We start from the raw sequence: 24,151 nt of genomic DNA, 5'->3' as shown, positions 1-24,151 counted from the left end.
GATTTAGACACACTTGCAGCACAAACCTATGCAGAAACAAGGCCCAAACAATGTGAGATGTAGAAAGTGTTATTAGTCCCAGTGCCTGCTTTGGGTGTCAGGGGCTCTGGCAAGCTGCCCTCCCTTCTAGCTAGGTGGGCTTGGGATTAAAAGGGAAGACCAGTTTCCCCTTTAAATCCCAAGGTGCACCGAAAGGCAAGTGGCTGGCTAGCTCGCTCTTGTGTTCCAGGAGTGAAGAAGAAGAAGAAGACATCACACCTGCCTTCTCCTGCCTGCTATGTGGTCTTGGGTAAGGGAGGGGAGAAAGGTGAGGGAGGGCCGGGCGGGGGTGGGGGGGGCCCTACAAAATGTCAGGAAAAATTGGACTTCCAACCCTATCTGAACTGACCCAATAGTTTGTGGGGCCATGTTGGCTCTTCCTGACAATTTCCTTTTTGGGTCAGGTTGGATAAGATCCAACATTTTTTCAGCATGCACAGGCCTTGCACTTAACTTTTAAACAAAAACAGTGTTTTGATCATGGGTCTCCCTCCATCTTGTCTAGTCATGTTGAAGAAAAACACCTTAATTGATTAAAATGGCAACTTAATTAATTGGCAACTAACTAATATAGGACAACTATATTAGAACCGAAGCTTAAATACAGGTGTGCTCATTGTTCCCTCTAATAGGGATTACCAGAAGTTGTTCACTACAACTCCCATAATCCCTAGCCATAGGCCATTGCAGGTAGGGATTCTGGGAGTTGTAGTGAACAATATTTGGGAAACCCTGTTAGAGGGAACGGTGTGCTGTCAAAAAATATTTTTTTTAAAGCGTAACAGCTTGATCATCACATTCTATATGTTTCAGCTTGCACTAGCTCTGATGAGTTTCAGTGATAACTTGAGCCTTATTCACATATTATGTTCAATGCATGTACAATCTAAGTACGATGTGCACATGTACAAATCAGTGTACACATGAAGCTATATACATGTTATTTTATTTATTTATTTATTCATTTATTTATTTATTCAATTTCTATACTGCCCTTTCAAAAAATGGCTCAGGGCGGTTTACACAGAGAAATAATAAATAAATATAAGATGGAACCCTGTCCCCAAAGGGCTCACAATCTAAAATGAAACACAAGATAGACACCAGCAACAGTCACTAGAGGTGGATAGGGCCAGTTACTCTCCCCCTACTAAATAAAGAGAATCACCACATTAAAAGGTGCCTCTTTCCCAAGTTAGCAGGGGCAACTTAAAATGTTAATCACACATACAGTATTACATTTCCTATGTTTGATAGCATTTGAGGGAGTTGTACCCAAATTCACTTTTTAAATTAATGCATGCACAGTCATTCACACAAAAATATGTACATCTATGCAGAACCTGTACACATGTACAATGCAATGTCTGAACAGGGCTTTATTGAATTAGTGAAGCAGAATTTAAGAACATTTTTAACTTCCTGAGATCTTCCTAAGATGCCCAGTTTGTTTGTTTTTTAGAATGGTCATCCACTTGCAAAAGGCCCTTATTATGTGGCAGTCTAACTTGCTATTCAAGAATAGGGAGTGAAGAATGCTGAGACATATGAACAGCAGTTCCAAATCCATGAGACAGGGTGAGAACACTTCCCCATTTTTAAATGTATCTCAACAAGGCAGTATTTGAAAATGTATGACCTTAGTTTGTTATTAACACATTACATCGAATGCATGTACAGGTATCTGTATGCATGTACATGTTTTTGTATGAATGACTCACATTTTCATACATGTATTCATTTTAAAGTCAACACAGGGACTGAAAATGCAGACCATAGATTGCTTATACTGCTGTACATGCATTGAATGTAATGGATGGATAACTACTTGTACATATATATATATATATATATATATATATATATATATATATATATATATAAATCAATTGAACATAATGTGTGAATAGGCCTTAGGTCACTTTTGTTTTTCAATAGTATTACTCCAGGATCAATTGCCTTGAGAAGATCTCAGGAAGTTTCCCCTTCATTTTCTAGGGTAGGAGCAGTTAAATGGTCAATTAATATACACATGAACACACACACAATGGGTTTTCCAGCAGTAAGAGGGCAAAGAAGAATTTCCGCTTTAGAGACATTAGGGTATATCCCTTTCAATGGGGTTGCTATCTCCATTTCTATTATGTGGGAATGGGGTATTGTACTAATGGACTACTGTAAGGACAGTGCTAAAGAAAAAGGAGTTTTTTAAAAAAATTCATTTGGAAAGGCCCTTAAATTCTGAGGAAAATAAGCCTATTAAAAGCAATGGGGCTTGACTAGGCAAAAAGCCAGAACCTTCTGTCAGATCCATTGCTTCCCTCACCAGAATTCAGCCTTAACAGCAGGGACTGGAGCCTCTGCAGCTATCAGGAAACGGCAGTCTGAGGAGGAAGCATACAAAACACTCGCTACTAGGCTAAAGAGCAACGAGCAAAGATCAGTAACTGAAGTGGCAGAGCTTCACGTTTTAACTAGAACTTTTTTGGTGTTAGAAACCTGCAAGTTGAAGGAACTGTGCTCCCTACATCTCCCTGTTCCCAGAAGTCTGTCTCTGGACACTGTCGTCAATCTTAGAGTTCATTTCCTGGTTAAACAAACAGTAATTAAACAACACAAGACGGGGCAACGCCTAGAGATACTGTCTCAGAACTTGCTCTAGACAGACCATGTGACACGGGGGGTCTCGTGTTTTGACTTTTGGTTCAAGACAAAGTAATCACTAATAGAATTACTGTCTGTGACAAATTGTGTACAAAAAGGGAGAATGGGTCTTGGCCAGGGGTGAAATATGCTCTATTTCTTGGCAGCTCTGAACAGACTCCATCAATAGAGGATGTGTGATGTGGCCAGTGTTGTTACCTCTTGCATTTCATGGCCTTTTGGCACCACTGTTTATGAATTTTTGGCTGTAGCCACCCCCACCCCCATGTGCTGTAATGCTTTAAATATATGAAATGGGCTTTAGATCATACAAACTTATGCCACAGTGAAATTGTTGGCCTTCAAGGTGTCACAGAACTCTGTGGACTGGTTTGGATGACACTCTATTCACCCAGCCCACCACACGTGCACCTCTTTCCCCTCCCTCCCAGTGTACTTGGGAGCCTTTCCCTAATTGTGTGATTAGTGGCGGGGTGGGGACTATCCCTCTAGATGCTATAGAAAAACTAGTTTAAATAATGAGCCACCTCCAATGTGATTAGGGAGAGGTGTCCCTGCGTACCAGAAGGGGGAAGGATGTGTGCAGAGCACACATATCCTCATAATGTATGGTGGGTCAGGCAGATGGAGTGTTGTCCAAACCTGAGCTTTGTTGTTTTTCTCACATACTGAGGTCATTCACACAATCAGAAACTGTGTTCTATCCAGGTTTGGGAACTGTGTGTGCTCCCAATTTTTGGTTGTGTGGAAGCAGGGTAGGAGGAAAACCTGGGTAGAAGTGATTGTGTGGAAGCAAGGTAGGAGGAAAAGCTTCCCAGGTTTTCCTCCTACCTTGCTTCCACACAGTCGAAAGGTGGGAGCACACACTGCTCCCTAACCCAGGTAGAATACAGTTTTTGATTGTATGAATGACATCACTGTGTGATTCTGCTTTGACCTTCTACATAGGGATTCCACTCTCCTTACATCCCCAGCTGGCTTCTTTGAGGGCCACAAGAAAGAAATGCCCAGTTTAATGCATAATTTTGTACTATAGAGCAGGTTTTCCCAACCTGCAATTCCCTGGTGCTGTTTGACTACAATTCCCATTATTCCCAGCCACAATGGCCAAAGGCCATGCAGCTGGGGTTTATGGGAGTTGTAGTCCAACAACATCTGAAGACCCAAGATTGGAAACCCCTGCAATGGAGGCCTAAACATCTTGGTCCTGGCCCCTGGAATAATTTAGAAACTGCTCTTCTCTTAGTTTCTGATACCTCTTCAGCATCTTCCCCACATATGGGAAAAGATAACCCACTAATCCACATTTCCTGTTAAAAAGTTGAAAGTGCTTTTAGACCCTTCAGGCTGACAAGTACTGAAATGGGTATATCAGTTGTGATGATACACCATAACCATGCCATTCTATTGGTTTTCAAGGATGTGCTGAATGGTTATGGTTAACCTCTAGAAAACTGTGACATCTCTAGCTCACCTGATCCAAATAGTGTGCAGATTGAAAGTATTCATAGCTACGTTCGTTTTCTGCCATGGAGGAGTTGGAGCATTTTTGACTCTTGTGTGTTTTGTTTTGAACAGAAAGAAGGACAATCTAGAGCCCAGTTTATTGCCCAGGAGCTTGTGTCTTCAGAGAAAGTGTGAGTTAAAATTTGGTTTGCAGCTATCCTGTAAGCTGACTTGTACATTCTACATTGGTTCATTCAGCTCTCGCTGGTTGACAATTAATAAAACTGTGTGTCTTTTTCACAGATATGTGGAGATGCTCCAGCTGTTACACATGGTAAGTAAATCATTTTAATTGTCGAAACCTAATTGCCCTCTTACTTAGCTATAATTTAGGAGACAGAAAAGGCACTGAGGAGGCTGAGGTGAACTCTATCAGAAGTGGCTTTTCATGCAGAAATGCTCACTGAGGCATTGCAAAGAAATCTGTCTTGTGATAAAAACTATCCTCCTCTGTATGTGCCAAAAGTCTGAAGCTCGCCTCATCAGTAAGAAGGGATTATTGGCCACACAGCTTGCCAGGGAAATTTATCCAAAGAGAATCATTTTCATGAAAGCCATTGCATGGTTACAGAAATTCAGAGAGAGATTATAACTGATTCAGAGAGATAAAGTTGGAAACAGCTATGTAATTGGACAGTCTACTGTATGGAAAGCTGATGTTAATTAATTTTTGGTCGGGAACAATATGGCTGATATTTATTTAGAGCTCTTTTTTGAGTCAAGGAATGGCTCCCAGAAATCATTCCTGTGTCTCGATGCAAACAGAAATCTTTTGAATGGTTGAGTCATACACTCAGCTGTCTTCTGACACACTATAAACTCCCACTTGGATCTTGTGGCTTTGCAGTTCACAGGTTTGTTGTAGGGCCAAAGGAGATGTGGTGTTCCTTCACAGAAGAGATTTCCTCATATTTGTAGCTTGTGAAAAACAAAACAAATTTCCAAGTCAAATAGTTGTCTACCTGGTAACTGATGAATCAATTAATTGTAACTCATTAAGCAAACAGCACAGTGTACTCACTGGAGATGCTTTATTGAAGATGGTGAAGATAACAGTTACTCTTGGCTAAATATAAGCAAATCATGTATCGTTAAGAAAATAATTTGAACCATCGTCTGAAGGAATCAGATGAGGATGAAACTCTGCTACATCTGTGGGAAAGGGGTGTCTCTAACACTGGCCATAAGAACATAAGAAGAGCCTTAATGGATCAGGACTAAGGCCTGTTTAGACCAGCACCCTGTTTCCCACTGTGGTCCACCAGAATCCTTGGAAAGCCACACCATCAGGAAATGAAGGCATACCCACTCTCCTGCTGTTGCTCCCCTGCAACTGATATTTGGAGGCATCCTGCCTCTGAACATGAAGGGAGCCTATAGCCATCAGGACTAGTAGACCTGCCCCCCATGAATTTAAGTCATACTTAAAGCCATCCATGCAGGTGGCCATCATCACATCCCACAGCAGAGAATTCCATTGATCAATTATGTACTATGTAAAAAAAGTACTTCCTCTTGTCGGCCCTAAATTTCCTGGCAATCAGTTTCATGGGATAACCCTAGTCATCCTTGTGGGAGAAGGAGAAAAGCTTCTCCCTCATCGTAGCTCCCTCCAAACCATGCAGATCAGATCTCCTTGAAGTGCCATTCTCTGGAGCAAGCACCTATTAGCTAGTTGGTGGGCTGACACTCATCACTGCCGCTCTGGATTCCCTCACCATATTATCTTATCAACCATTCTGTGCAAACAGCCCCCACTTGTTCTGGTGTGAGTGCCTCTGGTGGAAAGTTTGAGTCTGAGTAGACTTTGTTCACCGGGGATTCTTGCTTCCCTCCTTCACTGCTGCTTTGCAAATTTGTGAGGTTTCCAAGGATCCATATGTGTTACAGGGCTGCCAGATGTCACATAACTCAGAACAGAGGAAATAATGGTGGGTGGAAGTTCAAGCATATTACTCCTTGCCTGGTATCCGGGAAGTTGGGAATAGTTGTTTGTTTCATTCTTCTTACCACTCATGCAAATCTCTCTAATGTGACTGGGGCAGTGCCAAACTCACAGGTCCCAAATCATATACAGTATTCCAGCCAGCCAGGAGAGCCAAAAGATAAGAGTGATGTCCATTCACTTCAAAGGATGTGACACACAACTGTAATGCTGTAAATGACCAGGCAGCTCTGAATTTGACAAACCTACTTCATGGGATAGCCTCTTGTTCCACTCCTACTGACTAGTCTTCCATTGAGACCCATCCTTCCTTGGCATGAAAGGCACTAATGTCAACAAAGGGTAAAAGAAGTTCTCAGAGAATGGGGAAATGGTGCTAGACAACATCAAATTGTAGGACATAAGACAAGTGTTGCATTGATCCCCATGCTGAGTACAGATGTCAGACAAAAGGCAGTGGTCAATTTGCACTCTAAATGGGAAAGGTTCCTGGCAAGGAGCTAAAAGCTTAAATCTTAAGGCTATAATGGTATCTTCATATGCACACTGCTTCTGCAGATTTACATGGTGAAGAGGGACAATTGTGCTTTTCTCATTCCATAGCCCCATTTTTTGCCTGTGAAACCCATCGGATATGAACAGAAAGGGATTTTTGTTTTTGTTTCACCTAACGTCAAGCCGACAGCTTTATCTAGCACTCCTGTTTTATGCCTATGCTTAGAAAACACATTTGCAAATGTTGTAGTGATTCTCCTGTGTGAAAGTGTGGATTCCTTTCCAATTGAAAGAAAACCTAAACCTCTAGTATATGGCCACTGAAAAGGGTTTGTTAATTACACAGTCTTGTAGAAAACTGCAGCTCACTGTCTCATTATGGGAGAACTCAGCCGGCACACTAATTTCAACTGCTGTGTTGCTTCAGAGTTGGCTGGAAGTGCAAGTTGATGGAAATGAAGTGTGTACATCTTTGTCTAGTCTCCAGAATGCTAACATCTCTCTGCTATCCCATAGGCAAAGAAGTGTTGCTTACTTTCCATATAGCTAATGCATACTTCAGAAACTCAGCAGCATTGGCTTCGTTTTTTGTTTGCCAACACCAGTGTTTTATGAAAAGACAAAAGGGAAATTGATCTTGTGTTCATGATTATTTAAACACACAGAATGGCCAATTAGTATCATGGCAGTTTGGAAAGAATATCACTGACTGCCGAACAGTCAACAGAGCCGTTGAGTAGCTTGCTTGGTTCTTGTAAGCAGTTCATTACACATTGAGCAGTTGGGAGGTTGCTTTCAATTAAAGGCTCTGGATCAATCTCAGAATGGTCTTATCATTAGCTGCTGTTTTCATTATAATCAGCAGCTTCAAGTGTGAATTCACTGGTACACTTCTGCTTACTTCCTCCCTCCCAACTGAGTATGATTAGATAATGAGGTGATTCTCACGATCAGTAAGGGAGTTTGCAGGGAGAGTGGGCTTAGCCTGCTCTCCCTGCAGATGATCGGAAGGCAGCCATGAGTGGCCGAATAGGCCACCTGCACAACTGCCGGCTCCGTCACGGAACTGGTGGGTGCTGTGGGGATCAGGGGCCATGCGGCCCCTGGAAGTTCCAGGATGCCCCACGCAAGTGCACAGGGCATCCTGGAGATACCCCCGAGCCCGGGAGGCTGCTTGCAGCCTCCCGGTCGGGGGTCTACTCATGTGTAGACATGTAGAACGCTCACTCCATTAACCTCATCTTAGGGGAGGGGTATTTATGAGGGTTAGCTGCCGGGAGCTGTGCGGCTCCCGTTGGAGCACACGATCGCCCCAAAGAGGGCTAGGCTCCCTTAGCCCACTTTTAGGTGATCGTGAGAATCACCTCAATATGTATTGCATGGAAGCATGGATGGTCAGCGTACCTATATCATGCACACAAAATGAACATAGGAAGCTGCCTTTTACTGAGCCAGGCCTTTGATACATCTGGGCCAGTACTGCTACACTGCTGGCAGCAGCCCTGCTGGAAATGTCAAAGAGTGAAACTGGGGCCTTCTGCATGCAAAGCATATTCTCCACTACTGAAATATGAGCCCTCCCTAAAAATATTCCTGTCATCATGCTGTAGTTGTTCTATTTGTATGTACACATATTTAAAATGTTAGAGGGAGGAAGTTCTTTCTGGAGGGAGAGAAAGGAGAATAGATACTTTCAGGCAGCAAATGCTGGTGGCCCGGGTTCTTTGAACCTGTTTGCACAGTGGTGGCTATGCCCCTGCGCAGGCCTCATCTCTGCTGCTCTGCAGCCTCACCAGTGCAGATGGCTGGGCGGTGTACTGCAGCTTCCAAGTTCAAGAGGAGCAGGTGGTTTGGGGAGCTACTGAGGTCCAATCTGGCCTTACATTGTCCCTGGCTGACATGGTGCACAGTCCTCTGACCATGGAAGCAGGTCTGCAAGAAGCCTTCAATGTCTCCATGCTGAAGGCTTCTTTCCTCAGCGAACTGGGCATGGAACTCTCCCTCACTCCAAGGGGCCGTTGGGGAGAAGGATGAACACGGGCCCCCTGTCCCCTAGCTATGCCCCTGGGAGGGAGGTGTGATATCTTCCCCCTCCCTCCAAAAGCCCTTTGCCGTTGTATAAATCTGTTCCCAAAGATCACACAGCCATGAGGAACAGTTTTATACTACTGTAAAGGGCTTTTAGAGGTCGGGGAGAGATCTAACCTCCCCTCCCCCACTGCACCTGGTCCACTGTGGAAAGAAACCTTCAGTGCAGGGACACTGAAGGCTTCTTGTGGACTTGCAGCCCTCGTTCCATTGTTGGAGGGCAGCAGGCCATGTCAGCCAGCCACTGTCTCTAGCCTTCCTCCATGGTTTGAGCTGTTTACCATTCAGTGCAGCTGAGCTGCGACAGACTGCCTAGAAGCCCTGTATAGGCCTACTGAACTGCTGACCCATCTCCAGGCTTCCCTCCCGACCATCAGCCCTGACATCCAGACTGCAAGGTGGCAACTCTAATGATATGAACATTAATGTACTCCTTTAAGCCCTACTCTGCAAGTATTGCTACCATGTTTTTCAACCCTACTCTGCAGGTATTGCTATCATGTTTTTAAACTGTTCCTGCTCCTGTGCCTTAACAGCAGCTTTGAAATGCAAAAAAATTAGCAAGTATAGCTTGTCCTGGTATGGAGATTAAGTGAATGGAAATGCATCATTTGCTAAATTTCTTTAGGTTGAAATTTTCAAGGCTGATATTTAAGATGCCAGTTGGCGTCTTTACACTTTTTTTCATCTTCCCTATCCACTATTGTGGCAAAGGTGGTTTTGTCAGGTTTAGGCCCAATAGTCTGCATCTGTGGCTTTGCAACAGCAGAACTAATGTTTCTTACAGGAGAAGAAAATAAACTAATCTGTGTCTTTATTACTACCCTTGCCAAGACAGCATTCTTAAAAAGTGCTACTTTAAAATACTTTGTGTCTTCTGTTATATCTCTGCAAAAGGAACAAAAGCACACCACACCCTGGATTTAGAAGGAAACCCCTTTTATTTCCATAAAACCTCAAGAACACCATTTTTTCCCCACCCCCTCCCCACTCCCTGTATCAGATCACCATCCCATTTCACATAACAGAATCAGTTTGGCCTTTCTGCAGAAACCTTAATGGATTGATTGATTGCCAAAATGATGACATTTTCATACACCCACTCAGCTATTCAACTAAAAGAGTGGAAACATTTTGTGAACTCAAACTGTATATCAGCTGGTGTGACTCAAAAATAAAGAGTGTGATTCTAATCTAGAAGTTTAGCTCCTGCTTATCCAACTTTGATCGCAGAGCTATGATAAGGACACCAACTAACTGTGAAGGATTCGGAGAAGAGATGGGTGAAGGAACTAAACAACATTAACTTAGAGTTCAAAACCCTGAAGGCCAGTTTATACATCCACGTTCATCACTTAATGACTGCAGCATCAAGTGATAACTTAAATGTGAGCCACCACAGACCTAATGCCACAGAGAGAAGTTCCATGTCCTGAATATCAGAAATGCAATACTTTTCAGTGAAGTCAGTCATGTTGGGGTTTGTGATTATTTAGCAAAGCACCAAGGAAATTACCACTCCAGTTACAGAGTACAGAGTTTAGTTGTTGCAGCTATTTAACAGGAGTGTGCACAGAACTATCTAGTCTGTTTCAGTTTGAGTCCAAACCAGACCTGAACCAGGCAAGTTTGGTCCAGCACCCCCTCGAAGCCCCCCCTGGTTCAGTCCGGTCTGGGGGTGTTCACAAACATTTTTAAAAATTAACCACGGGGTTTTAAAAAAAATTTAACCTCTAAGGCGGCGGAGGAGTCCACGGAGGTTACCCCCCACCAACCTGCCATCCTTCCAAAACCGGTCTGTGCAGCCATTCTTTGGCCCATTCGGGTCTTCCCCCCGCCCAAGCACGGTGGCCATTTTAGAGGCTGCCACGCCTGTGCAATGGGCCTCTGCATCGGCTGGCATGACCCAGGCCACACAGAGGTCCATTGCACAGGTGTGGCGGCCTCCAAAATGGCCACCGCGCCGGCGGCGGGCGGGGAACGGCCGAACAGGCCAGGTTTGGAAGGATGGAAGGATGGTGGGGGGAGGGGAACCTCCATGGCCCCCCCACCGACTCAGAGAATCCTGCTGAGGGGGTAAGTTTTTTTAAAAAATGAACCCCCCCAAATGGGCCAGGGGGGTTCAGTCTGGGGTCAAGCAGCTGGGGGTGGTTCGGCTTGACTCTGAGACTTCAGACCAACCATGTTCACACATCCCTACTATTTAAGTAACACACATGGAGATCACTGTAGAGTCTAAACTAAATAGGTTTATTAGTGAAATACATTTGGGATAGGAAAGACCTATCCTGTCTATCAGCTACATGCTCGTGTGTAGAGCCGAAAGGGGGTTTATGAGGAGAGTGGGTTTGACCCACTCTCCCTGCAGATGATCGGGGAGCCTGAGCAGCCGGATTGGCCACCCAGACAATTACCGGCTCCATCATGGAGCCAGTTGGGGCAGTGGTGTTTGGGGGCCTCCTGGCCCCCAGAAGTCCCATAAGGCACCACACAAGTGCATGGTGCCTTTTGGGGAGACATCTAATGCCGGGAGCCTTGCTGTAGCTTCCCAGTTGGGAGGCTACTCATGAGTCAGTGTGGTGCAGAGCTGTGCCGAAGTGATACACAATTGTTTAACCCACTATTTGGCTGCTCCTGCACCCGAAATCCAGGTTAAGCAGTGGGCCACTTAAGAGGGCTCTCCACTGCTGGGACCCATGTGGCTCCCGTTGGGTCTCATGACCAGCCAAAACCAGGCTGGGCTCCCTTAGTCTTATTCCCCTTTGTCATGGGAATAGCCTCAATGAATAGATAGGGGGAGAGAGAGATGTTTCCACCTTCTCTCTAGGAGGAAAGGAAGAGGACTGACTCACTACAGGAAGCACCTGAGGAGTCAAGGCAAGGGTCATAGAGCAGAAGAAATCAAGGACAGGTAAGGAGACCCTCACTAGTTACCTCTATTCCCAATGCCCCTAGTGGTCATTAGGATAGTTGGTGCAAAAGTTCGATGCACTGGAACTCCATCTTCAACACCCCTTCTCATCACCTGATGCACAAGCTCACAACTCCCATCTTCTTGCAAAACATCTGGAATCTGTCTCTGGGCAGTGGCTTAGTCAACCCATCTGCCTCCATCTCTTCTGTTGGGCAGTACTCCAACTGGACTACCCCTTTTTCTTGCATGTTTCGAACATAGTGATACTTTATGGCAATGTGCTTAGTTTAAGACTTCATCTTCTCCATCTGGGAGGTCTGGAAACAACTTTGGTTATCCTCAAACATTGCTGTGGGCTTTGTTTCCTCAATCCCAAAGTCTGATAGTAGCTGGTGTATCTACACCGCTTCCTTGCACAGTGTGGATACAGCTGCGGGCATCCTTTCCATATCTTGCCATGTGGTGGGTTCTTCCAATTCTCCTCCTTTGGTCATGAGTTAGAGGCTTTGGGGTGGAACCACTTTGTTGGGCCTCACTGTGAGCACCTTAGTTCCAGCTCAGTGTTGTAAATCTGTCAGGCTAGCCAGACGAAGCATAACAGAGGCAGAAGCAGAACAACAAAGTCTAACAGGAATAAATTCTCCAAACCAGGTCCAGTCCGAGTCAATCCAATAAATCCAACAGAGTCCAAAGCGAAATCCACAGGCAAGGTCAACACAGTCCAGGGTCCAAATACAGTCAAGGTAATACACGAACACAGTCAATTAACTCACAGGAAATTGTTGTTGCTATCAGCAGGGTAGCTATGTTACAGGTATCTTAAATAGGCTGACCCCTGGTGCTGTTAATTAAGAGTTGCGGAGTCAGCAGCTTTGCCTGTTGTTCTATGCATGTTGCTCCTTAACTCTTGCTGTCTCTTGGAGCGGCGCCTCTCCACAGCTGAGACCGGCCGTGCCTCCTCCACAAGAGCTTCCTCACCCAGCTCTAACTCATCTTCAACTCCCTGTGCGTCAGACTCACTCTCCTTTGCAACTTCTGGTCCTTGCCCACCCTCCTCTGCTGTCAGCTCTGTCTCTGCCTCCAACTCCTCCTCAGAGTCTTCCATCATGCCCATGACACTCAGGCTGTGCAACCCCTTCTGAATCTGTAGCCCCTACTGAACCTGCTTCTGGTTCTTGAACAGATTCTTTGGGTTCACTATCTGGCTCTAGCTTCATGGGGGTCCACTCATGTGGTTTCTCTTTCACCTGGAACTCTGGCACAAGTTCTGGTACATCATCTCTAGTTGGCCCTTGTCTCTCATCAAAATACACTAAATTGCAAATTCTGACCTCTCCACTTGAAGGATCAAGGATTCTGTATCCCTTTTGGCCAGGTGCATATCCAACCAACACTCCCAGAGGGGATTCTCACGATTGGGCAAAAGCGGGCTAATGGAGCCTAGCCCACTTTTGCCCAATCATCTGCTGCCACAGGAGCCACGCGGCTCCCGGCAGGAAACCCTCCTAATTCCCTCTCCCCTTAGACGAGGTTAGAGGAGCGGGCACTCCGCTAATACCGTCTTTTCAATCTTGTGTTGCTGCGGCGCAGCTCCAGGAGGCTTGTTTCAGCCTCCTTGTGGGGGTCTCTCCAGGATGTCCATGAGCTCACGTGGGGCATCCTGGAACTTCTAGGGGCCATGTGCTCCCCGGTCCCTAAAGCCCCCGCCGGCTCCATGACGGAGCTGGCAGTCATGTGGGCGGCTGATCCAGCTGCCCAGGGCTGCTTTCCTGCTCGTCTGCGGGGAGAGCAGGCTAAGCCTCCAACTCCTCCCCAGCAAACCCCTTCCTGGCGAGTCTCACTGATCGTGAAACTCACCTCCCAGTTCACATCTGCAATTGAGTTTGGTTCTCTTGGCCTTTGGTAATATGCATAAGCCTTTGATCCAAACATTCTAATATGGTTTAGAGAGGGTTTGCACCCATGCCATAGTTCAAATGGTGTCTTGTCTATTGCTTTGTTTGGCAATCTGTTTTGCAAATAATTTGCAGTCATCACTGCTTCTCCCCAGAATCTATTTGCCAAGCCAGCATTATGTAACATGCATAGTAGAGAGCGATTCTTCCTCTCTGCCACACCATTAAGTTCTGGTGTGTATGCAGGAGTAGGTTCATGTGAAATCCCAAGTTCCTTTAGAGATATTTTCATGTCATTTGACATGTATTCGCCTCCATTGTCTGACTTTAGTCTCTGAGGCTTTCTTCCAAATTTGTTATTGACCAATGCAATATATTCCTTAAATCTTTCAAACACTTGACATTTCTCTCTCAGAGGATATACATAAGTACATCTTGAAAAAATCATCAATAAATGTGAGTATGTAGCAATTGCCACCCTTACTATTTTCAAGTGGACCAGAGACATCAGAATTCTTTCTGCATTTGCCACATTTAGGTTCTGGGCAATTAGCATGTGAATGCCCAGCTTCGTTGCAGTTTAAGCAAAGTCTTTGTTTCCTGAAAAAGGCTGTAGTAATGTCCTCATGCTTTTCAAAATGTTTCTTCTTGTTTAAGGTTGAAATCTTGCAAGCATGCAATTAGAGTTTCCAATTCAAGCTTACTATTTGAAACCTCCAGTGCCATTTTTACATGATTATATGTAATCATGTAAAATATGTAATCACTAGTATGTGTAAGCCCGTTGTAATAACGGGCTCTAGTGGGGGGGGGTTCCCGCTGCCGCCTCACCCACCTCGGGCGCACTCCTTGGGCCGACACCTCCGCTGCCGCCTCGGGCGCTCTCTCCACCCGTCGTTTCTTGTGGCGGTGGCCGCCGCCATCGGAGCCAGTCGCCCCGCCACGGCCACCACCTCCTTGGCCCGCACTCCTTTGGCCGAGGCCACGGCTCCGCCGCCGCCTCGGCTGCACTCTCCGCCCGCCGCTTCTGCTCCTTCTGGTTTCCCGTGGCGGCGGCCGCCGCCATCGGGACCAGTCGCCCACCGGCGGCCGGGTCCAACATGGCCGCCCATCTCCGCGCATGCCCAGAACGGGCGAAAAAGACACGGGCGGCACGGACGCACGCCCAAGGCTTTTATGGGTAAGGATGGCAAAGATCTCAGAATCAAGCCAATTAACACTTGATCATCCAAAGTAAATCCATTTTGTTTAAGTAATCTGTGAGTCTCCTGCATTCCACCTATATGTGTTTTTAAAAAATCCCTTCCTTCTTCCAGCTGCATTTTGCAAACCCTTTGAATTAAAAGGACAGCAGCACTGGGGGAGACTCTGCCATACAGCTTTTTCAACACCTCTGAGGCAATTTTAGTCTCTTTGAAATGCATTAGTAAATCATCACTCACATTTAGAAGAATCAAGCCATATGCTCTGTCGTTCTGTGAATCCCATTCCTTTTGGGCAGCTGCCCCATCTGTTGGTCATGGTTCTGTGAATATTCCATTAATTCCTTTTGCCATCAGGAGAGCTTCCATTTTCATAATCCATTGTGCATAATTCCTCCCATTTAGCTTGGAGAAGGCAGTGTTGCTCACCTCTGGATCCATGCAGTCTTTCTAACTCACTCAGCTGCACTTTAAAAGAAAGAAAAAACTCTGCTTTTGGGCTGCTGGGCCCTTAACCCTGTTGGGGTTTGTGATTATTTAAGCAAAGCACCAACGAAGTTACCACTCCAGTTACAGAATGCAGAGTTTAGTTGTTGCAGCTATTTAAGTAACACACTTGGAAATCACTGTAGAGTCTAAACGAAATAGGTTTATTAGTGAAATACATTTGGGATAGGAAAGACCCATCCTATCTATCAGCTACATAATGAATAGGTAGGGAGAGAGAGATGTTTCCACCTTCTCTCTAGGAGGAAAGGAAGAGGACTGACTCACTATAGGAAGCACCTGAGGAGTCAAGGCAGGGCTCATGGAGTAGAGGAAAGCAGGGACAGATAAGGAGACCCTCACTAGCTACCTCTGTTCCCAGTGTCCCTAGTGGTCATTAGGATAGTTGGTGCAAAAAGTCGATGCACTGGAACTCCATATCCAAGTCACACATTTCACTACTAGTCATCATCAAGTATTGAGCAATCAAATGATGTAAGGACATATATGAAGCAGTCCTGGACTGGGACATCACACGGGTCAATAAATAATGCATTAGAACATCTTGTGCCCTATTTGTGCCCGTTGTTAATGGACACAAATAGGGCAAAAGAGTTGTTAATGTAAATGTAATGCAATGTAAATGTTAATTTGAGACAGAACTGAGGCAAGAAACTGAATATCATCCTCGTCAATGATGGTTTTCCATTGCATTACAAGATTATTTAAGCCTTGTGTGAAGGTGTCTTCAATGAGGACATGATAGCAGTTCCCAAATATCCGTAATCCTGAAGGAAGGGCAAAACAAAGAAATCAATGGGTTGAAACTGTAGTAGGGATGTGCAGAACTGGTCCAGTGGTTCGCGGTCCAACAGTTCGGTCCGGGGGTTTATGGGTTCGTGGGTTCATGATCGAACCGAAACCCGCCCCCTCCAGTTCTGTCTGGACCAGAACCGAATCACCGGTCCAGTCCAGGAGGTCCGTGAACTTTTTTTTTTAAATTAAAAGTAAAACTAAGTACCTGTAGCCCCTTCAGGGGGCTTGTTGTAGCCACAGGGGTATGTGTGAGTGTCCGCGAGGGTTCCCTCTTCCCCCGCCGGCCTCCCTCATCACTACCGCGGCCGGGTCAATGTAGCCTTTTTGGCCCTTTCGGGCCTCCGTAAAGGCGAGCGGCCGCCATTTTGGCCGCCGCCGCACATGCGCATATGCCCTCTGCGAGCCTGGGCAATTAAAATTAAAAAGCAGTTCGCGGACTGGTCCAGGACCAGACCAGACCAGGGGGGCAGTTCGTGGGGGGCCAGACCAAACTGGCCCGGTCCCGTTGGAGGCTGGTCCAGCCTCAAACCAAACCAGGCCGGACGGTTCTGTGCACACTCTTAAACTGTAGCACAGCAGATTTAGGTTGGCTGCTGAAATACACTTCCTAGTTCTAAGTATGATGACAATGGAGCAAGTTGCCTACTGAAGTTCTAAATATGTACTTCTTCATTATTAGCCTACTTTCCAGTAGGCTTATGAGATCACCCGGTATACTGTGTGTGTGTCTGTGTGTCCCCTTCATCAACTTTGCAACGCCTGGACCAATATGAACCAAATCAGGTACAGTTGTAGGGACACATAGGGGCACCTCAATGGCGTAGTTTGTGATAATGTCATCCACCCCGATCTAAGATGGTGAATGTGTAAACTTTTGAAGCGCAAGTGGGCTAACTTATGAACCGCTTAACCGATTTGAACCAAATTTGCTACAGCTGTAGGGACACATAGGGATGCCCAAATGGTTTGGTGTTGTGGTGATGTCATCAACTTCAATTCAAGATGGCAGCCGCATGGACATCTAAGGCACAAGTGAGCTAATTTGTGGACTATCTAACCAATTTAAACCAAATTAGGTACTGTTGCAGTGAGTGATTCACATGGACACCTCAATGGGGTAGTTTGTGATTATGTCATCCACCCCAATAAAAGATGGCGGATGTGTAAACTTTGGAGGCACAAGTGAGCTAACTTGTGAACCGCTTAATCGATTTGAACCAAATTTGCTACAGCTATATGGACACATAGGGATGCCCAAATGGCATGGTGTGTGATGATGTCCAATTCAAGATGGTGGCCACGTGAACATCCGAGGCACAAGCAGGCTAATTTGTGGACTGTCTAACCGATTTAAATTAAATTGCATACAGTTGCACTGAGTGACACACAGGGACAACTCAATGGCATACTTTGTGATGATGCCATCCACTCTGATGGCGGACGTATACACTTTGGAGGTGCAAGTGGGCTAACTTATGAATCTCTTAATCGATCTAAACCAAATTTGCTACAGCTTTTGGGACACATAGGGACCCCTCAACAGCATAGTTTGTGATGATGTCATCTACCCCAATCCAAGATGGCAGACACGTAAACCTTTGAAGTGCAAGTGGGCTAACTTGTGAACCACTTAACCGATTTGAACCAAATTTGCTACAGCTGTAAGGACACATAGGAACACCTCAATGGCATAGATTGTGACAATGTCATCCAACCCAATTCAAGACACATAAACCTTTGAGGCACAAGTGCACTAACTTGTGGACAGTCTAACTGATATGAACCAAATTTGCTACAGCTGTATGGACACATAGAGATGTCCCAATGGTGTAGTTTGTGATGATGTCATCCACCTTGATCCAAGATGGATCACGTGTGAACGTTTGAGGTGCAAGTGCACTAATTTGAGGACTGTCTAACCCATTTGAACCAAATTTGATACAGTTGTAGTGAGTGACACACAGGGACATCTTCATGGTATAGTTTGTAATAATGTCACCCACCCTGATCCAAGATGGTGGATGCATGAACATTTGAGGTGCAAGAGATATAACTTGTGAACCTTGATTTAAACCAATTTAGTCCAGTTGTAGAGACAGTAAAAGGAAAGTAAGCTGATTAGTTCTTACTAGAACAACTTGTATTTTATATAAGTTGGACAATGATGTGGTGCCAGGAAGCTGGACCAGTGATTCCAGGATTTTTGTGATTCTACTAGTGGGTGGAATTATTTGGAATGTATTCGTAAATGATAGTGGCTCAACCATTATACTGAGTTAATCTGAAATTTGAAAACTTGAGTCTAGTACTCATATGTGTGTATTAAACTAGTTCCATTTTAAAATTAAAATTAAAAAATCTTAAATTTTTAAGGATACTTTTGCTGGCAGAATGTAATAACAAGAATTACTTGTGAAACCAGCTGGATATGATGCACAAGAAAATAAACTGTATCTGATTAAGTTGTTGAAACCAACAGAGCTCGGAATCTAAATTTCTTCACTCTTGTATACAATCTTTTAAATTACTGACAGTGTTCTCCCTGCTGTAGCTGGGTTTGTGATTATTATTAATAATTTCAATAACATTCTCCATTGTATGGAGAACATTATAATTATTTGTGTCGTCTAGAATTTGTATAATGCATGTGCAGTTGTTATCCAGTTATTGCAGGGAGTCAAGATGACTTTCCTCAAGGTTATGCTTCTTTTGCAGGGTTACTGAATTTTCCAAGTGCATAGCTTACACTACCATTTTCAATCTGATCCTGTGAGCCTCAGTTTGAGTGCAGCATTGTGCAAGATTGGGCTGTTGGTCTAAAATTCTGAGTGTTTCACTTTAGAAAATTAGATATTGTTCTCAGAGGCATATCTAGGGAAAATAGTGCCTAGGGCAAGCACTGAAATTGTGCCCCCTGTCCAAACATCTGACACCCATCTTTCAGATAACTTTACCATCATATCAGCTGAAAAATACAAGTCAAGCTCGTTAATCTTTTAATATTTCAAAAACTATTTAGCAGTTGACATAGCCAGACCAAAAAATGCTGGAAAACTACAAATTTCAGTATGCTGGGGCTCATGAAATACCCAAATACTATGTGGAGGTGTACTTGGAAAACTAATGTCTAATTCTCTACTATGCATTGTAGCATCACTATTACATAAGTTTTAAAAATAAATGGAGAATTTGCCTTTTCCCAGATACTCTGAAAATAATTAAAGGATATGCAGAGTAAACTATGTCACTGCTTAGAATATATTGTAGTATTTCAGAAAGACACATTTAACTCACTTATCACAAGAAGCAAAGTAAGAGCAAATGAATACAATCCTAGCTCATAAGCTTCAGCTCATTATTAACAAGCCCTGATTCTCTGTACATAGTGCCAAACTGAATATGTGTACAGTGACATATTATATTAATTTAAAAAAAAAAAAATACCTGTAGCCCCTCCGGGGGCTTCCTAAAGGCTGTGGGGTGGGTCTGCAAAGGTTCCCCCTCCCCTCAATGGCTTCTAGGGCTTTGCAGGGACCATTTGAGCATGTGCTGTGGCTATATATATATATATATATATATATATATATATATATATATACATACACACACACATATACATATTCCAAAATGGCAGCTGAAAACAAAATGGCTGCCGTGCATGCTCAAATGGCCTCTGCGAGGCCTGGCATGGCCTAGGGCCTCACAGAGGCCATTTGAGCATGCACAGTGGCCATTTTTTGGGTGGCCATTTTGTTTTTGGTGGCCATTGTTCATTTTTTAAAAAAAATATTTTTTAAGAATGGCACCCCCTTCAAGTGGTGCCCGGGGCATGTGCCCTGCCTGCTCTACCCTAGATACACCCCTGATTGTTCTTACACTGAATGCATGTAGATGTAAAAGTAAGTTCCAAATAATCCATCCAACTCTCCCAACATTCCGTTGCACTCTAGTGTGCTGGTCATGATGAAGAAACAAAACCCAGGATGGAACTATTCAAACTGAAGCAGGGTTGATTATTGATAATACGGGATCATCAGTGGCACAATACCCTCCCTTCAGCTCTGACACTAGATGGCCCAGATTCCACTGGAGTCCTTGCAGTATAGAAGACCTGTATACACACACACACACACACACACACACACACACACACACACACACCAGTCATAATGATGGGCATTTTGCTGGTACAGCAGTAATTTACATGAAATAAAACAGGAGGTACATGTTAAACATGAAAAGCAAAACTAATATAGTCATATAGTGTAGTATGTGTTGGCAACATAATAAGATTTGTACCAGTAATAATTAGCTGGAAATGATTGAGCGAGATATGAGTGATGAGTCAAAGTACTGTATACTTTCTTCTGCCTTGGATTTCTTGGAACAGCACTGAAAATTCTGCTGGACCAGTCAAGTGCTTGTTTTGCTAATGAAATCCTTCAGTGAATGGGAGAAGTCTAGCTAAATGAAAGAACTACTTTGATTATTAACAGTGCCCAAAGCACTTGACAAAAGCTTGGAGGCATATAATGTCTGAGCACAATAGCCTGTTTTCACTTGCAACTGGCTGATTCATGTATTCTTCTATTTGTTCATTTTTTCCTAACCAACAGGTGGGGAAAAACTTTTTATGGGTCTTTGCAAAAGGAACAGGAAGCCAAAATGGCTGTTGAACCACTTTGTCTTCCTCCTTTTAGAAAACAAGCATACACAAAATTATGCCAGCCTCACTTGGCATGTGGCCAAGTCTTGTTTGCCATTGCTTAGTTGTGTGTGTGTGTGTGTGTGTGTGTGTGTGTGTGTGTGTGTTACACTGAGGTCAGGATCCATGACCTAGATTCTTACCAGCAGTGGGAAGATACAATAGCAAACAAACTGTGTCCACTGTATTAGACTCAGAATTTACTGCAGTTAATACCGCACTGGAAAAACAAGGCTAGGTGAGAGATTTGGGAAGATGAGTGTTCTGTGCAGTGCATGGTGACTCATTCTGCAGCCTCAGATGTGTCACGTCCTTCTTAAAGAACAGAAGAGATACTGAGGGCACTCTCACAACATGAGCTGCCTGGGTTACCCCAGGTAGCTCGTGTTGTCTGGAGCACTGGGAGTAAGTGTAAATTGATGCATGTTGGGGCAAACTTCACATATACACTGATGGGGTCTAGGGATGTGCATGAATTGAAAATTGTGATTTCTTTTGTGATCGAATAAAAACCAGAGTTTTGATTCAACCATGAATCTAGCCTGCTCAAAATCAGGTCGATTCAATTAGGACTTGATTCATCCAATCAAATCTGAATTGATTTGACCTGTGCTGTGCAGGAGGGAGCCTTTAAAAACAAAACGGTACCAGTGGACCCTTGAAATTAATCCCCTTTATTCATTGCTGAACCCGCAGCAGTGACCCAGTCTGCCACCATCTCCTTGTGGCTGCTGGCTGCTCCTGTGAGGAAGAAGAGGTGCATGGAGTCGCCTTTTAACTGCTCCTCTGGCGGGAGGAGAGACATCGGTAATTCAGAGCTGGCAGTGGTGGGGAGGGGGTGATCAGACCACCATCCCTCCTCGCCAACCAGCTTGGTTGTTCTACTAAAAGAACAACACACAATCCCATTAAATAGCCTCTCCACATCTGTGCAAAGGCCATTTAAAGGAGGCTAAGCCCAGCACTAAATTTAGTAAGTGCGAGCATCCAACCAGGCTGGCTGCAGGGAGGAATGGAGGTCCAATCGCCACCTCCCCACCACTGCCAGCTCTGAATTACTGATGTCTGCATTCCTGCCAGGGGGGCGGTTAAAAGGTGCCTCTGTATGCCTCTTCTTCCTCACAGAAGTGGCCGGGGTTACTGCTGCAGGTTCGGCAAGTAATAAAGGGCTCTGGCACTGTTTTGTTTTTAATGTGAGGGGATGTGAGGCTCCCCTCCCCGCTCCCCCGATACACTGAAGGCTGAATTGATTTGACTAGATTCGATCTGAATCTGACTGATTTGATTCGACCTCAAATCCAATCACCCATTTGGGGGGTGATTTGTTTTGAGGGAGAAATGCTCGAATTAGCCAGATTCAGGTCAAATATATTCACTGCCGAATTGATTCAGACATCTCTAATGGGGTCTTAGCTGCCAGTGACTGACCAGGAGAAAGATCTTGGGTTCATGGTGAACAGCTTGTTGAAAGTGTTGACCCAGTGCATGGCAGCTGTGAAAAAGACAGATTCTTTAGGAAAGTGATTGTAAATAAAAATTCCAATATTATAATGCCCTTATACAAAACTATGATGTAGCCACATTTGGGTAGTGTGTACAGTTCTGGTCACTATTTCTTAAGAAGGACATCATAGAACTGGACAAAGTGTAGAAGAGGCCAGCCAAGATGATCAGGGGCCTGGAGCACCTTCCTAATGAGGCTAGGCTACAGCATCTGGGACTTTTTGTCTGGAAAGGAGGTGACTATGGGGAGACATGATAGAGGTGTATAAAATTATGCCTGGAGTAGAGAGAGTGGACATAGAGAAATTTTTCTCCCTCTCTCACTACACTAGAACCAGAGGTCATCCCATGAACCTGAAGGCCAGGAAGTGTAGGCCTGACAAAAGAAAGTACTTTTTCAGACAGCGCATAATTAAACTATGGAATTCTCTGCCATGGGATGTGGTGATGGCCACTAGTTTGAATGACTTTAAAAGGGGCTTGGACAAATTCATGGAGAACAGGTCTATCAATGGCTACTAGTTTGGTAGCTATAGGCCACCTCCAGTCTTGGAGGCAAGATCAGGGGTTTGCAAACCGATTTGAATGCAAGCTGGTTCGCACTCAAACCCAGCCAGTTTGGACGCTTGAACTGAACCAACTACAAAACCTAGGAGGACTGGAGTCCTCCACAAAAACCCTGTGGGTGACAATACAACAACAACAACATACTGCTTTTCAACGAATGTTTCCAAAGTGGTTTGGATAGAGAAATAATAAATAAAGCTGCTGCTTAGTACATGATCATGGAAGGAGCCTCCAACTTTGTTTTCCCCTCAGAGATAATCAAATATCAGGAGCATGCACAAGTCCTGAGATAGGATAGTCATCTCCTACCCTAGTAAACATGGTGTGTCTGTTTGATCTAAGACCATAAATAAACAACTAACTAACATTGTGTGAACCGCCCTATGGATTCTTACAGATTGAGGCTTGAATAGTGTAGAGACTGGGCTGGTTCAGTTGTCACATGGAGCCGTGAGAGTCGGAAGAATTATCCATCTAACTGTGGTTAGAAACAAGCCAAGATTGGTCATGATATCCAAACCAACTGATCCTAAAGTTGTTGAAATAAACCACAATCTAAACCCAAGATTTGAAGTTGTGTTTAGATCATGGATTTATTCAAGAGCTTCAGTTTAAATAAGCCAAAATCAGTCAGTTTGGATGCCATGGTCAGATTCTTCCATTCTTCCAATGTGAGCAGGGTTGGGGAGAGCACATGCTGCCAAGGCAGAGACAGCAGGCAAAGTCAAGGTTTTATCTTGGCTCCACATGATGTGGAGTGAGCTGGTTGCTTTTCTTCAGTCCTGCATCCCATCATTAGCTCTTGGATTTGCTAAAAACACCTAATCAATTGTTGAATTGGGACACTGAGCTCATCTGATTATGAGAACAAGCCAGGAAGGTCTCTCAGGGGCAGTTCATACTTGTAGCACTTCCCATCACTAAGGTCAGATTTTCTTGTGGCTAGTTTTTTTTAATGGATATGGTTAAATTGGTATGAGTAATTTTAATTGACCTAGAGAATTTTTATTTAGCAGCTGTTAAGTTTTATTGGTTTTAGTGTTGCTTAAAAATGCTATAAAATTGAAAATGCATGTCATTCTAGAGAGAACTATCATTATAACAAAGAATCCAATAATGTATGAATATATTGCATTTTTTTAAACAAAATGGTTACTCATTAATAGCTCATCACACATCTTTGTAGCTGTCGTTTTCAGCAAGATTAAATACATTTTTCAGCCATTCTGAAACTAATGGAGCCTTAGGCAGTTTCTAGTACCTAACCTGTACAATCTTTCCTGTCATAATTAGATTGTTCACATGCTTCTGTATGGGGCCATAATA

At 44.2% G+C, this 24,151-nt stretch overlaps 1 protein-coding gene across 5 annotated transcripts in view; it reads left to right on the top strand.

Annotated features, from left to right (window-relative positions):
* The window catches only part of FGD5 (FYVE, RhoGEF and PH domain containing 5), a 232,101-nt gene that overhangs the window by 121,319 nt on the left and 86,631 nt on the right, over positions 1-24,151 (top strand). For all 5 annotated transcript variants that reach the window (XM_053293641.1, XM_053293645.1, XM_053293642.1 and 2 more), the window contains exons 4-5: positions 4,282-4,340; positions 4,453-4,483. In XM_053293641.1, coding sequence (XP_053149616.1) covers positions 4,282-4,340; positions 4,453-4,483 — 90 coding nt within the window. The remainder of the gene's footprint in view (positions 1-4,281; positions 4,341-4,452; positions 4,484-24,151) is intronic.

Source organism: Hemicordylus capensis, chromosome 2, assembly GCF_027244095.1.
Source record: "Hemicordylus capensis ecotype Gifberg chromosome 2, rHemCap1.1.pri, whole genome shotgun sequence".
In the NCBI taxonomy this organism is placed as follows: Eukaryota; Metazoa; Chordata; class Lepidosauria; order Squamata; family Cordylidae; genus Hemicordylus; species Hemicordylus capensis.
This window is presented reverse-complemented; position numbering and strand designations above follow the sequence as displayed.